The following is a 15,527-nucleotide window of genomic DNA, read 5'->3' on the forward strand; positions in this document are numbered from 1 at the left end:
AGTTTATAGGACACCGTAGTGCTAGATGGCAAGATGTGTTAAGATTTCTTGATATCACATATTTGAAACCGACTAAGTTGGTTTCCAAGTCCAAGCTAATGGTCGAGCAGATAGAAGCATTTGGAAATATTAAGCGATATATTGTGGCTCATAAGCTTTAAACTATTTAATAAATTGACCTGCGCTCAAAGGCTCTTCTAATTTTTAACCTTAACATAAATTAGGAATAAAAAATACATTTTTGCGTCTTTTAATACAAATTTTTATTATCGGTTTTAGAATATCCTGGGCCAATACAAAAAAAAAGCTTAATCCAAATTTCCGTACACTTGTTATAGCCTCAGCTGGGATGGATTTTTGAAACACAATTTGCTGGATTGTTGGACAGTTTCGAGGTTGTCTTGATAAATCTACGTTTAGTCTCCAGAAATGATGCGGTTGGGTCCTATACTCGACGTCGTTTTTGTAAAAGATTCAAATGTTTTGGTACGAGGGTAGCATTGACACGCTTCATACTCAAACTTTAATCAAAATGTTATGAGTCGCTCCATAAGAGATCTTAAGATTCTCTGTTGTTCTCTGTTCACTCAAGCACTTGTGTTCGTTATAAACTACACTTCGGAAAACATTTTTTCAACATTCTGTAGGCCCTAAACACAAAATTTCAAGAAAACTTTTTCCGTGGTAAACAAAGTTTTCGCAAACAAACAGGAATAAAAAAGGGTTCTCCCTCTATCGGATAATTTTTTATCGATTAAATGGCCACTGCAGTTCACCAGATATGTATGTATATTAAGGGTGATCCATTTCGAGGTTCCCTACATTTTTGAACAATGGGGAATGCTTGTTATCATTTAAAAGGCCATTCATTGAGTCTAATTTACCTTGACTCGTTCGAGCAGTTCCACAGGTAATGGCAACTGACAAGCGTAATGTTTTGCTTCAAAGCCTGAATCGTAGCGGTATTGTCCGCATATACTTTATACTTTGAGCTAGACTTTGAGCCTCATCTCTGAACAAAATTTGGCTTGAAAAAGACGGATCTTCGTCGAACTTTTCAAGTTCTTGCACAAGCTGTAATTTGTATGCTTTCAATTAAAGAGCTGAACATAAAGTGCGCCAAGTCGTTCCATACGTCAGTCCGAGTTGCTGCGAACGGCGCCGAATCGGCTCTCCACGCTCTTCGTTGGAACGTTGGAAACCCCTATAAATTATATAGCTACAAATGATCATCATGACAAGCTGCGTCGATTTTCCGATTTTTTCATGCCCGTGTATCCTTATACATATACTCCCTCAGTTTTTGAGGTATCGAGCTGAAATTGCCCACATTATTTGTTATAACTTTTCACTGGTTTTTCTCTGAAACTAAAATGACCATTTTCAATTTTCAGAGAGAAATATGTATGTTTATGTGTGAAGCCCATCTGAGAGTGTGCTTCGTTATTACTTCAGTGTCACTAAGTTGCAAACATGATTTCGGTATGTAATTAAACTAACTAGGTATCTAACAAGAATCGGCTAAGCTTCAATAGACAACTAACTACCTCAGTCTGAGTGAGTGCTGGTCAATTGTGATTCCAAGAAGAGAATTTGTTAAAATATTTTCACCATAATCGGCTGGTTTTGACATGCACCGCAGAAGAATTTGACAAGCATCTCTGGAGAATACGAGTGCATAGCCGCTGTAACATGGAATACTTGTCGAGTTTGCCAACTAAGTAGCTGAGTGAAGGCACGTCTCGTCCATATAGGTTCAGCGGGGCGAGAGATCACAGCGTGAGCCAACGCTTGTGCGATCACTCAGTAGTACGCGCCGCGTGCGCTGTTGCAGCCTTTCAGTAGCAGTGCGACAATTTGACAACTGCAGCTATTGTATGATTGTATGACAACAAAGCTAGTGGCGGCGATGTGCACGGCAGACGTGACATTTTGTGCTTTGACGGCTTTTTGTTGTTGCTGAACGGTCGGCTTTGTGACTAATTAAGCGGGAATGTAGAGCAACGATTATGAGCGATGACGTTTGGCGGCTGCAATGCTTAATGATGCATTGCCAGTCTATTGATGTGCTGTCATTCACGCCCACACTTCCACATATCACCGCGCTTTATGAGCCTGCATGAGCGTCTCACTATGCGCATTTATGTGCTTCCAAGCAGCTGCAATGTCAAGCGGCGTGAGCAACAAATGTGCGTCTACCAATCAGCAAGATTGGCAAGCTCATTGATGAATTGCGTGTCAGGGAATTGTGTTACCTCTGCGTGTAAGAATGTAAGGTCATGTGACATATTTTGTTATGTGTGATTCTGCAAAATACGAAAGAATTCTGCACTAATGATTCGTTAGAGTTGCAGTTTGCCGCCATGAAGGTTGGTTTTACCTACATATGCTTACATATCGCTAAGGTGTATTGTAAGCCGAGAAATTATTCGTTAACAAAGCAGTAGATGGTTCTGCAAAAAGTATTTATAAGCATCTATAGGGAAGTCAAGAGAAGAATAGATTTTTAGGAATTATGAAATTGGTCTCTAGATTGTTCAGGATCTTCAGTCATCTACAAGTAGATCGTACAGGGGGAAAATTGTAGGTCTGCTGAGAGTAGCACACAACTAAAACCGATTACTATAAAACAAAACACAAAGCATTTTGGTTTTCATTCTTCGTTTATAGCCGAGTTAACAATAGCGCGTCAGTCGTTTCTTCTTTTTGTAATGTGGCACTAATTGGAGATTCCAAGCGAAGTCAGGTCTTCCTCCATCTTGTCTTTCCAACGGAGCGGAAGTCTTCTCCTTCCTTTCCTTCCCCCGGCGAGTATTGCATCGAATACTCTCAGAGCTGGAGTTTTTTCATTCATGATGACATGACCTAGCTAGCATAGCCACTGTCACTTAATTCGCTGGACTACATCAATGTCGTCGTATATCTCGTACAGCTCATCGTTCCATTGACGGCGATATTCGCCATTGCCAATGCACAAAAGGACCATAAATCCTCTGCAAAACCTTTTTTTTTGTAAACTCGACTCGACTCGACTCATCAAATGTTATCATCGTCCATACCTTTGCACGATATAGAAGGACGGTGTTGGTGAGTGATTTGTAGACTTTGGTCTGTGTTCGTCGAGAGAGGACTTTACCTTTCAATTGCCTAGACAGTCCGAAGTAGCACCTGTTTACAAGAGTTATTCTGCGTTGGATTTCGAAGCTTCACTTGGGGTTCCCATTACCAATTTCTTGTCTCCGGGAAATTGAGAAATGCATAAGTCTTAAAGTCCGAGTATTCGAGTTCTAGAGTTTTTAGCAGAAATTGGCATGCCTCTCAATTATATAAAACAAGATATTTTTAAGGAAACAGATATTTAAATGTGACAGAAAAGTAGCTGTGGCAACAGCGAGCCATATGTAATTTGAAGGATGCAATGTGTCTTTCCAGCGCACTTTCAACACTCGTATTTTGCAAAGATTTATTGTGTTCTATCTAATGATCGGAGTGCACGCGACCGTCTTAGAAAGTGGTCAGCTTGTACCGACACCATTTAGCTAGTGAGCATGATTAAGGAACATACAAAAGCTGGGCACACACACACACAGCTATAAACATACATATATATATCGTATATGAATTAATGCAAAAGCACTGCATTGATGGCAACTAGATATTGCCAGAAATATATACGCTAAGCAACGGCTTAGCAGACAGCCAAACAGACACATGGACAGTTGGACATGGGCGCATTTTTTGTGCAGCAAGATAAACATCGCTGCTAGTGTATGGTATCCATATTTTTTGTGGCATGCCAAGCGTGAGGTGCCATTTAATTTGTACCAATGCTGATCGCCGTTGCCGCGATCACATATCAGCGCGGACGATCGTGCCTTCGTGCGTATGCTACAACCGCCCGATGGATATATCGGCGTTTCGATCGATCCACACAGATCGATACCCAGTTCGTGACCCAATTTTGTATTAATTTTTATTTTTATGTATTCCATGGCCTTGGTTTGCTGCGCCTTTCGTGTTTTTGTTGTATCCCGGTTTAATGTTTTTGTTGGCTTGGCAAAATGTTGTACACTTTTCATGTTGTTGTCGTATGCGTACACAATTGTTGCAAGTACTTATCGCATAAATTTACTCGTTGCTTGATCTTGATCTGCAAATCATTTCCGACATTGCAACACGTGATTGACTATGTTTGTTCGGCTACGAGCTGAATGGAAGTAAAGAAAGGTGTGTTTGCTTGCAGAAAGGGCGATATGTGAATATCAATGACAATGCGTGGCGACAGGGCGTTTTTTATGAAATACATATATATTTTCTATTGGCTAAAGAAAAAATAGACTTGCGATGAAAGGAAAGCTAATTCGACAGCAAAAGTTGCTTTGAACATAAATGCCTTACTTGTATGTATGTAAAATTTTTTATTTAATTTTTGTCTGTATGTGTATACATGAGCTGGTCGCTCAGATTTTGAGATATCGATCTAAAATTTTGTATACGTCTTTTTCTTTCCAAGAAAATGCTTCTTTCGGTTAGAATTCCCGATATCCTTTGCTCAACTTATGGTCAACATAATAAGCCTACTGAGCGTACTATTCTCAACACTATCACCCCACTTGATACCCAGCACTCATTATTGGATAATATTCCATCGAATAGACTACGTCCAGCAGTCAGCGAAGAAAATAAAAGCAGCCGTAGCTGAGAGTGCACATGAAGACCGTGGAGAGTCGGTTCGGCGTCGTTAGCAGCAACTCGAGATCTTAAATTGGAAGCATACAAAATATAGTTTTTAAAAGAACTGAAGCTGCTCGAGCTTTCCAAGCATCATCACTTGGCTGTATGGGCTCTTGAAAAGTTCCAAGAAGATTCGACGTTTTCGAGCCAAATACTTTTCAGCGGTGAGGCTCATTTTTGGCAAAACAAGCAAAAGTGCCATATTTGAGACCAAGAGCATCTTGAAGATATTCAAGAGCATGGCAGAGCCTAAAAATAAATGCCAAAGAATGTTGTTTCGAATATTAAAAAACATTAACCATTAAATTTGAAGTCTTTGTGTATTTTTCTTTAAAAATGTAGGGAACCTAGAAATGGGTCACCCTTTATGTACGTTTAGTTGTGATAATGAATGCCACTGTTAAAGGTAATATATGTAGCTTCGAAAGCTGTCTATGAAAGATATTTCAGGGAATTAGGCTTTTGTTCTATCTCCATAATATCGCTTCGATTTCTTTCATCTTACTTACATATTTACATATCCATATGAGAAATTACAAAAGAAGAATGCATGCGAAAGCGGCTTCCCACTCGAGCCATAAAACATTGTCTGTTGTCGTGTTAATTTGCTGCATTTTTCAAAGGCACAGCCACCAGGCAATGTGCTCGCAGTTCTTGAGCCGTACAAGATACAACTCGGTGGAAACGTAACCGCAGACGCAGCCGGTAGCTGCATAATAACAACTTGTCCACAGTTGCACGCTTCTACTGCTGCATTTTTGTAATTTTTATTTTCGGGTTACGGGATTATTGTTACGCTGTTGTTGTTATTTGTAGAGTTTGTGCTTCCACTGTCGTTATTCAAAGGAGTTTTTTTTGAAACGAATCTGCGTATTTCTCGTTGTCTTAGCTCCTTTGCACACAAGCGTTTTTTTGCTGGATAATTTATTTATTTTCAGTATTTTTCCTGAGTTTGTCGCTCAGTCACGCTTGACAACACAGTTTGTCAAAAGTAATCGCTCTTGACAGTGAATGCCGCGGCGGCGGCACACTTTTGGTGCACTTACCATGCTCTTGCAACAACCGCCGTCTGGCTAGGATCTGCTCAACACGCGCTTAGCGGTGGTTAAAAACACAAACATTTGAAATTTCAGCAATTTGTCAGTCACTCAACCAACTATTCAGTCGCCAACAGTGGTTCGCCCGTCTGTTGCGGCAAACTGTTTTCTTGGCGAAAATGTCATTTTGTCTTAAAAATTGGCGCATGCGGCGGCGTTCTTTGACATTTTGGGTGGCCTGACATATTTACTTGTGTCGCCGATTGCCCGCATTTGTGGGTTGTTGTATATGAATGGAGTTAGATATTGCCAAGGAAGGAGTATGTGAATAGCAACATACTTCAAGTTTCAGCTGCAAGTTGTTCGGGAATCGTGAGAAGTGACAGGTGCAAATCATGTCACAACTATAAAATATGGCGCTTCAAGGCTTTACTTCAAAAGTGAATTTAGTTCATATATTTTAAGTGATGTGCGAACCTCAAATTTTTCTTTTGGCTTCTCAACGAATATGTTGTATGCGTGGGAAAAATTCGGTCTCTCCTTATCTGTTAACCCCACTCAGTTAGTCCTTTCCTTGCTAGCATTCATTTTATTTTCTCAATCATTTACTTCATCCAGGAGAATTAACACTTTAAAGTCAATTATGCAATTATCTGCTCTGTTGAGTGCTTCCTTCACTTAAGGACCCTTAAGCCGTGCAATCAGCATAGAATTTGCGAGCGCATATCTAATTCACGTGAATGCTTGTTATTCTGCCATTCCGTCAACTACATTAAACACATATTAAGTAAGAAGACGACTTCATGTGGCACTAAGAGGCACTTGACAACTGGCGTTGAGTGGCGAACACAAGTTTAACAAAATGATCAAGGAGATTAAAGGAGTAATAAACAGAAATATGTAAATGAAAGGAACAAGTTTTAACTACAGTTCAGTCAACATGGCATCCATAGAGTGAATGAGGAATTTTTCGCAACATACAAGTATTATGCATATAAGTAGAGAATTTACACCGAAGCTACAGCACCCTTCACGGATGCATGTTTTAAAATATTAAAGGCTCTACAAATATATTTATCATGATTTTAATTGATCAGATCCATATAGCTACCAAGCTGTATGCTATAATGATCCGATTCGAATCTTATATCATTGTCTGGGATAAGAATCTATGCCTAATTTTGTAAAGGTGCTTAATCAATTAAAAAATGCTCAAAGCAGGGGGTTGAATTTGATCGATCAGTTTGTATGGCAACTACATCCTATAGTAGCCCGATATCGGCGATTTCGGAAAATAAGCAGCGTTTTGGAGTGCAAAATTTCAGATCGACAACTGAGGGACTATTTTGTATATATTGGATAGTCGAAAAAGTCTTTCGTATTCTAATTAATTTGCCATTTTTCTACTACAGACATTAATCCATCAGAGTAAAACTTTTCTAGTTGCTCGGCGGAAAACTGCGTCAAGTAATTTTCACAGGCTTCTCTTGAAGCCAACTTTACTTCATTAAAAAGAGTTCTGCATTGGCCGAAACAAATGATAGACCGATGGTGTAAGGATGCATCAAAAGTTTTGATTCAAAACTTCCCAGCCAAGCTCTCCCAGTTTTGCCGAGTCATCAAAGATGTGTGTGGTCTAGCGTTGCCTTGATGGAAGATGTTGATCAGTTTTGATAGTTTTTTCTCGGTTGTTTGCTCCAGTCCGACTAGTCATCAGTCGTTGACAGTAAAATGTAGAATCAATCGTTCGACCAGGCCTTCGTTGAACTAGTTTATGGTTGATGATTCCTCTCCAATTCCACAAAAGACTTAGCATAACCTTTCAACTTGTCAATTCTGGCTTTGCAACCATTTGTTGAGCTTCATAATGCTTGGACCATGATCTTTTTCGCACATTATTGTTATATTTGACCTACTTTTCGTCTCCAATAAAGAATAGCAGATGTTATTTCGGTACCATAAATTTTTCACATTTCGTGTGGTATCCACGACCAAAGAATTTGCCATCGCCTTGTTGAATTGCGAGCGTTTAATTGAGAACTCGAAAGAATGTCACAACCATCAAATTGTGCTCGCTGACAGCTACATTTAACGGCTCTTTAGCGCCTTGTGAACGGTGGATTGCAATTACAAGACGAATGCTTCATTTTCGCTAACACCTTCGGCAAAGTGTCGCATGCATAAAGTCATGAATTTAATTTATAACCGCTATGTTAGCCGGCAACTAATCATGTGGTTTCGCCCCGCCTTGCACGTTTTCAGCACTTCGACTACTTTGTCCAACGGCGTAACCAAAATGAGTTTTAACAGCACTATAAATCGCAGCCAAATGCAGTGTAACGACCCCGTCGACTCGTCATAAACGCATGGATTTGGTCAGACGCGCCAAAAATATACACCACAAAGCTAAAATGGTTGTAGCAGCTAATAGCGAGCCAATCTGATATCCGATCCACTGCGATCAGCTGTGATCCATACGTTCCTCCTCTCAATGCGACATTTTGTGGCATGTGTGATTTTCTAGCTCATTATTGCAAATCAATGTCGTGTCGGCTAACGAGCACTATCTACCACAAATGTGAGCCGATTGCGATGTAATGCTCAAACATATTCTCGCATAACTTTTTATGTCTTCGTTTGCGCATGTGCGCGGATATAAATGTGAATTTGTCTCTGGCTCTGGCACTTAATGCATTGAGAGGTTATGTGGCAACGATTGTTCTGTCTGCCGGCTAAGAAAAAGCGAAGAAGATGGTGTCAGACATGGCTCCCTTCATTTCTTACTAAAGACGTTGTTGTTTGCAAGCATTTTTATTTTCAATGCCTATGATCGCCAACATGTAGATGATTGTAGATTCTTACCATAGTACTAAGCATTTCAGGATTTATTGTCTAAATGAGGAGTATGCAAAAGCACCGGACAGTAAACGGGCTCATTTCAGCCATCATTAGGCTTATTGGGTTTTCATATGTGATAGTACAGGATTAGATCGACTACATGAAGCAGGATGTTGGAGTCCCCACATATGAGATGGTTGAGACTAGTTAAGCTTTTGAGTTTTGTACATTACCGACGGTCTCTTCACCTAAAATATATGTTTATAGACAGTAGCCTTTGGTTTCTCTTTAGCAAAAGTTCGTACTTCAGAGTATAGTTTTGGTTAGAAGATTTCTTCTTGGAAGCTAAGTAAAATTTTATGAGTCTAGGGGTTCAGTAGGAGGGAACCTTTGATTTTTTCTGTTAGTTTTCGTATTTGCATTTATAGCTAAGCCATCAATATCAACTTTTTGAAATAAATTTTTTCAAAAATTTAAAAAAAAAATTTCTTATTTTTGATATAAATCAGAAAATAATCTGCACATTATATAATGTATTTATTTTGTTTTAAATATTTATAAAATGTTTAAATTTATTGATAGTTACAATTTTTGCATATTTAATTTTTTGGGTTCAGTGATTTTGTTACTCCCGTAATCCAGCCTTTATAAGCGGATACTTTGGTATAAACACCGGGGTAGCCAGCTCGCGCGCAGCCATAACCAAAAGACACAACTCCATACTGTGTGCCTTGGCTTGTCAAAGCGCCTCCAGAATCGCCCTGACAGCTGTCCTGTTTTGGAGCAGTGGCACATAACTGTTTATTCGTAATCTGACTTATTCCTCGGTATGAACTTGTGCAAGACCTCTTTTTCACCCGATTCACATTGACGCCACGCAAATATTTCGTTGGACGAGCAGCACCCTCGCTTATTGTTCCCCAACCACTTATGAAATACGAATTCGGCTCCTTATTGCCAGTCGCCAGTCGGACGGCTTTTACATTTGCATTGAATTTGAACGGTTTACTTGTACGTAACAAGGCTATATCATTAGCAGAAGTTTTAGGATTGTAACCACCATGATAGAGTACACGATCGACAATGCGCAATTGACCGCCGGTTTTGAATTGGTTAGAGCCGGCGCGTACGGCATGCCTTTTACTAACATTACCATAGACGCAATGAGCGGCGGTCAGCACCCAAGATTCGCTGATAATTGAGCCACCACAAATCAAAGTGCTTGACTGTATAACAGATGCCTGCCAGGGTGCTTCCCCGATAGAGATCTGGCGACCACCAACAATTCGATGATTTGAGGGCAATACAAAGTTAGGTCTTGAGCTATTATTATTGCCGGATTGGCTGATTATTGTAGAGTTGGTGAGATTAATAACTGTTACCACTGGTTGGGATGCGCCACTTCCCACTTCGATAAATTCCAAACCTGCATCACCTTCTTCGCTATCTTCATCCGTTTCGCAGCGATTGAAGGCACAGCAAGCGAGTAGTACGAGAAGCGCTAACGTCCGTTTCATCTTCGTTTTAAAATAGAACTGCTTCTTAATATTCGCAACGACACTCTATTGACCTTTTTCTAAGAAACCTACGCGAGTTTGCCATAGTAAGCATTCGGTTTATTATTGGATTTTGTTTCTCTATAATACTTAAAGACAAGCGTAAGCGTATTTAAGCGAATCTACATATCGAAGAATAAAGAGAGAGGAGAAAGCGTTTAATTAGGTTAATGACCGGCTTATAAAAATAAAATAGTTCAAAATCCAATTCTCAAGTGTTTTAGCAAAAGCATAATTATATTGAAATATGCGTTAGAAATATTAAAAAAAAAAAAATCAAGATGACACCGGTTTGAAAATGTAAAATGATGTTCGATCTATCTCCGTCTATTCCACAAGGAGAATTACATACATGAAGTAGCAGTAAATTTTAGAAGATTGAGATATGGAGAAAGAAGCAGAGCTTACTGAAAAAAACTCAAGGCTACGCTTAGATATTGTGACGTATCGATTTAGTTCACTTAAGTATTAACCGAAATTGAGATGGAAATTGCAGAAAGACTTTTAACTTGTAGGGCCCAACTTATAAAAATTATACAATATTCTGATCTCAGTCGAGGCTTATCTTAACTCGGTACTCGTTTCTAGAACGCACTATCTAAGTTATTGCTAAGAAAACACCTAACCTCGATATTTATTTGATATACATATGTATCTCAGAACATAGGAATCCAGAGATAGGGTTATCGATAGTTTTCTATTTCGATGTTAGGAACATTTTTATCGATAATTTGTATGTATTGCATTATTATCGAAGAATTAAAAAAATTCAATACATTTTAATTCTTCGATAATAGTTTGCAAACTTTTAAAACCAATTCCAATAACAGCAAAATCATTAAAGCAAATACACACATACATACATACATACATACATATATCTATAACTATATAACATTAAACAAGTCTTTTATTGTAATGCTTTTACAGAACAATTAATTAGGAAACGAAATTAAGCGAAATCGCTGGAGGCGAACACACCACTGGTTCGAATGGAAAGCTCCAGCTGCGCTCCGTTGGGACTACAGACAGCAAGCAGCAACTTGGAAGCGATGTATAAAGCGAAAAAACGGGTGTCCTGCTGTGTTTACAGTGAACGGCACGAACAACCACTGGAGTCGCACTTTTGCCAGCTGTAAAAGTCAGACAGCAATCGAAAACGGGCGAACGACATCAGCATTCAACAGCAACAGTGGCAGTTGGTCGAATGAGCTTGTAATTAAGTTCGGTTTCCAGTTGGCGATTCCACTTGTAAGACATTGTAAAAAACGAAAGGAAAAGAATAATATGTTGTTGCCCAAACACACAAAAACCCCCTCCCCAAAACAGCCAGCGAAATGGCATTTCAGTTGGAAGAGGAATCGGCATTTCATTTGCTTGTCGACAGCGTACACAGTAGCCTAAGTTTGCAGCAAACATGCCAGTCACAGTTGCAACAACAGTTCTATTAGTTTGTCCCCGCGTATTGGCAAACGTGCAGAATGCTATTTAATTTAGCTGCTTGCCAACCGCAGCACGATTCACGATTGTGGATCACACGGGAAACATGTTAATCCATCTGAGTGCCCTCGATGTCCGATGCGCGTTATGCTAGGTATGTGCCTGCGACTTGACAGTTCATGACACCGTCCGTGCAAGGCAACATGACATTTGACAGTTGAAATGTCCGCTGGCCATTGGCCGATCACTGTTTTACGAAGAGAGCACAGCATTGTCAAGGCTCGGCTTTTCAATTGGCAATTAGAAATTGGCAACAGGTAACTAACTACTTTTACGCTATCACATATGACTGTGTGTTGGTGTGATTATTTGCACTTCTTTATAAAGTGCTTCTGGCATTTACAAGTTGCCACCGTTCGTTTCAGGCGCGACATTAGTGCTGATGTGACACAGCGAGTGGCAGAGTGGCAGTTGCAACATGCACTTTACATGCATTGCGCGAATTGACAAGATGGCAAGATACGCGATACGCGATAGGAATCAGCTGTTGCGGGAACGGGAGCTGCTACAACCCGAGCGCCACAAATGTCAAATGCCATGTGATGACAGACCCGATACGAAAGATAACATGGAAGCACAGCGATGCGCACTTATGCAGTTTAGATTTAAATGCGATAAACTGCGATAGCCATCGGAGTGGCGCTTGTGAAAGGATTCACTCGAATGTGCAAGAATATTTGAGATGCATAAAAGAGAGGAAATATATATGCATATGTATATACAAAACTATTTGAATTATTTTATTTTTTGCATTTTGATGTCTTTATTAAATGTTTACTATATATTAGGAATCACAAAAAATATTATTTTCAATTGATAGTGGAGGATGAAGCCATGTGTAGAAGTTCACGAAAGAAACGATTCTTTTACATATGGCTCAAGCAGCTCACGACGTCCGGTCTTTGACCATGTACCCTCTGGGTAGGAAGGCCAAACAGGCGCTAGGTTTGAGACCCGCCACAATGAAAAGAAGAACACAACCTCTGATGAGAGACCCTGCTTTTGATGACGACCCCTGAAAATGTGTTAAGGATTACGACTTAAGGGTATGCACCTGGAATGTCCGGTGCCTTTATTAGAAAGGTGCCACTGCCCAGCTGGTTGATGTCCTCTGTAGAGGGAAGGCTGACATCACCGCCGTTCAAGAAATGCGATGGGCGGGGCAAGGACTGAGGCGACCTTAAGGCCAGGGTAGGTAAGGAAGGTATCTTTGGCACAACAGTCGGTAAATTTAGCTTTCACGAGAAAACAACCTCGAAATGGGTTGAGGCAGATCGACTTCGCCAGGCCCCGCAATATGGTTATCTGTAATACCAGATTAAAGCATAGAAAAATTCATCTAGCTACCTGGCTGTCTCCGGATCAAAAAACCACCAAACAGATCGATCATGTTGTGATAGTCGGAATTCACGTCTCCAGTGTTTTAGAGGTGTGTACGCTCCGAGGTCCTAACATCAACTCGAACTGCCTCTGTGCTGCAAAAAAACGCAAGTCAACAAACACAAGGAAGGTTCTCAACACTCATGATTATTTTGATGTGACTTTTGGTACAAATGTTATTGAAAAAAGAAAATAAATATTTCGAAAAATGTGTTTTCGAGCGAAATATAAATTAAAAAGTCTTACTATTCTTTGGGTCTTACTATTTTCTGGAGGGTTTTCTGTTCAAAATTTGCAACACGTTAAATTAGGAAGTTTAAGGAAGCCTTGGAACGACTGCGCTTCAAGTTCCTATTCCCACATGTATCGAATCGGGATAACCTTTACGCTATCGAATAAACTACTTATCTGTACTTGTTGCATTGAATCCCTAAAGCCCTCTTTGCGTACGTCCCTGATCTTTCCTTCATTTTAGCATACAAAATGTACCTCTGGAACATTTCTCTCATATCTAATTGCTCATGGGGAGGTTAACAACTCCCAGGTGATATATCTTTCATTCATTTTACGCGGACAATTATCAGAACACTTCAACCTACCTGTTATAAAGCTTGTTAGCAATAAAAAGCCGTAGACATGAAACACAAAATGCATGTATGACCGCTACAGATTACTTTGCGCCATTTCATGTCGGATATAAATCAAATTCTAAGAGTCTCGTTACGCTCGTAAATTCAAGCAAAAAAGTAGAATGTAATATGAAGTGCGCGGAATTTACCACCATAAAGATTACTATGTAACACGGAAAGCCTGTAATTATTGGTGAAAAATAATTTCAGCAGCGGTAGTCTCGGTGGAGTTTGCAAGGCGCATCGCTGCGAACGCAATGGATACCGGATCGGTAATGGCGGCTGGCTGCCAGATGTTGCGGTAATCGTATGCTTACAGGTTGTTTTTGTTGTTGTTTTAAAAATGTTGATTTGTTTCTGCGCTCATGCGTTGCCGTAATTCTAGACATTACACGGTGTGACACACGCGCTGCCGCAACGGCATTTCATAACACGTTTCGTTGCAGGCGTCCGGCCGAAAGTATTGGGTAATACGTACATACATGGGTGAATATGATTATGTATGCACGGTCGTATTTAAATCTTTAGAACAAGCGAAAATGTTGTTGCTTATGAAGAGATATTTTTCGCAGATTCTTATCGTAATAAGATGCACATCAGCACCAGCGGCAGCTAAAATAGTTAAGCCTCAGCTACATCGGTAGTTGCAGCTGCGTATCTATTGCGTTGTTGCATGCATGCGCGCTTGTTGCAACATATGCTGCATGACACTTACTCGCGTGCAAGTGGCATGTTGCTGCGCTAGCCATCGCTCCGCCATAAGTTGCTGCCCAATGGGATTTGACGGCTGACCGCCGGTTAGTTAGTAAAATAATGGGCGCTCCGATGTGGCGACATGACTTGGTCGCTTCAGTTTTCATAACAACTCATCGCTGACATTGCTCGTTCAACACATTAACAAGGTACTCGCAACTTGACAATCTTTTGGGAATTCAACTGACTTGCGAGTTGTGTGCTGATATTACATCTTGACGTTTTATGAGTGTTGACCTCAAAAGTAATGACGATACCCGTTAGTGTCGTTGGTCGTCGGTTTAGTTGGGTCATACTTTTTCAACAAAAAAAAAAAAGACAAATATATATATATATATAACAACGACTGGATGAGTTTGTGGTGAAACAAGTAATGAATTAATTGTATTAAGTGTAATCGAAAATGGTTTTCCCGAACTGCATTTACGTACATTGTGGAGAGATTATCAGTTATTATGAGGTCAGTTTGATGATTTAGTAACTTTTAATTTCCACTTAGCATCAACAATAATAAATATCGGAATTGCAAAAAACAAATTTGACGCGATGTCACATTAAGTAAAGGAATACTTAAGGAAGGACCTTGATCTCAAAACGTCGAGTTCGGCTATCATTAAAACTTTTAATTCTCTTCATAGTCAGAATTTCCATCCGTGAAACGCTGCAGAATCGCAACAAAATCGATCCGAAAACGGTCATGGTTTAATCGCTGTAAGCCAGTGCAAACGCTAGCCAAGCCAGCATTGACAGTCAAGAAAGTTTTGCTACGTGTTTTTACATGATCTGCTTCCCATGGCCAGATTAATTAATTAACTGGGACTAGTTCTCTCAACAATTGCGCTGCGTAGAAAGTAATCGTCGGGAAGCGGATACTTCTGCCAAACAGGAAAAGAATTGTGACCATCAGGACAGCACCCGTCTATACAAATTGATAGTGGCTAGCCAGAAGCTTTGGGAGCTTGGTTGGGAGGTTACTATGTATTAACCTTATACTCCGGACCTCGAACGAAGTTATTACTACCTGTTCTTGTCCATTGTTGTATACCCAAATCGGTTAATTGTAACTTTCCTAATTGAAATCATTGATTTAAATAAAAAAT

The 15,527-nt window shown here is 39.9% G+C and overlaps 1 protein-coding gene and 1 long non-coding RNA gene across 2 annotated transcripts in view; one reads left to right on the forward strand and one right to left on the reverse strand.

Moving 5' to 3' along the window:
* The window catches only part of LOC108967687, a 29,163-nt gene extending 16,806 nt beyond the window's left edge, over positions 1-12,357 (forward strand). Inside the window, exons 2-3 of the long non-coding RNA XR_001993275.1 lie at positions 11,096-11,922; positions 12,031-12,357. This is a non-coding gene — a long non-coding RNA (uncharacterized LOC108967687). The remainder of the gene's footprint in view (positions 1-11,095; positions 11,923-12,030) is intronic.
* LOC108967686 (trypsin alpha-like) lies at positions 9,156-10,228 on the reverse strand. The gene has a single exon (XM_018931268.1). It carries the CDS (start codon positions 10,124-10,126, stop codon positions 9,209-9,211), a length of 918 nt encoding a protein of 305 aa, XP_018786813.1. The 5' UTR covers positions 10,127-10,228; the 3' UTR covers positions 9,156-9,208.
* Positions 12,358-15,527: the final 3,170 nt, after the last annotated feature.

This window comes from Bactrocera latifrons, unplaced genomic scaffold, assembly GCF_001853355.1.
Source record: "Bactrocera latifrons isolate USDA-ARS-PBARC rearing strain unplaced genomic scaffold, ASM185335v1 scaffold_195, whole genome shotgun sequence".
Taxonomy (NCBI): Eukaryota; Metazoa; Arthropoda; class Insecta; order Diptera; family Tephritidae; genus Bactrocera; species Bactrocera latifrons.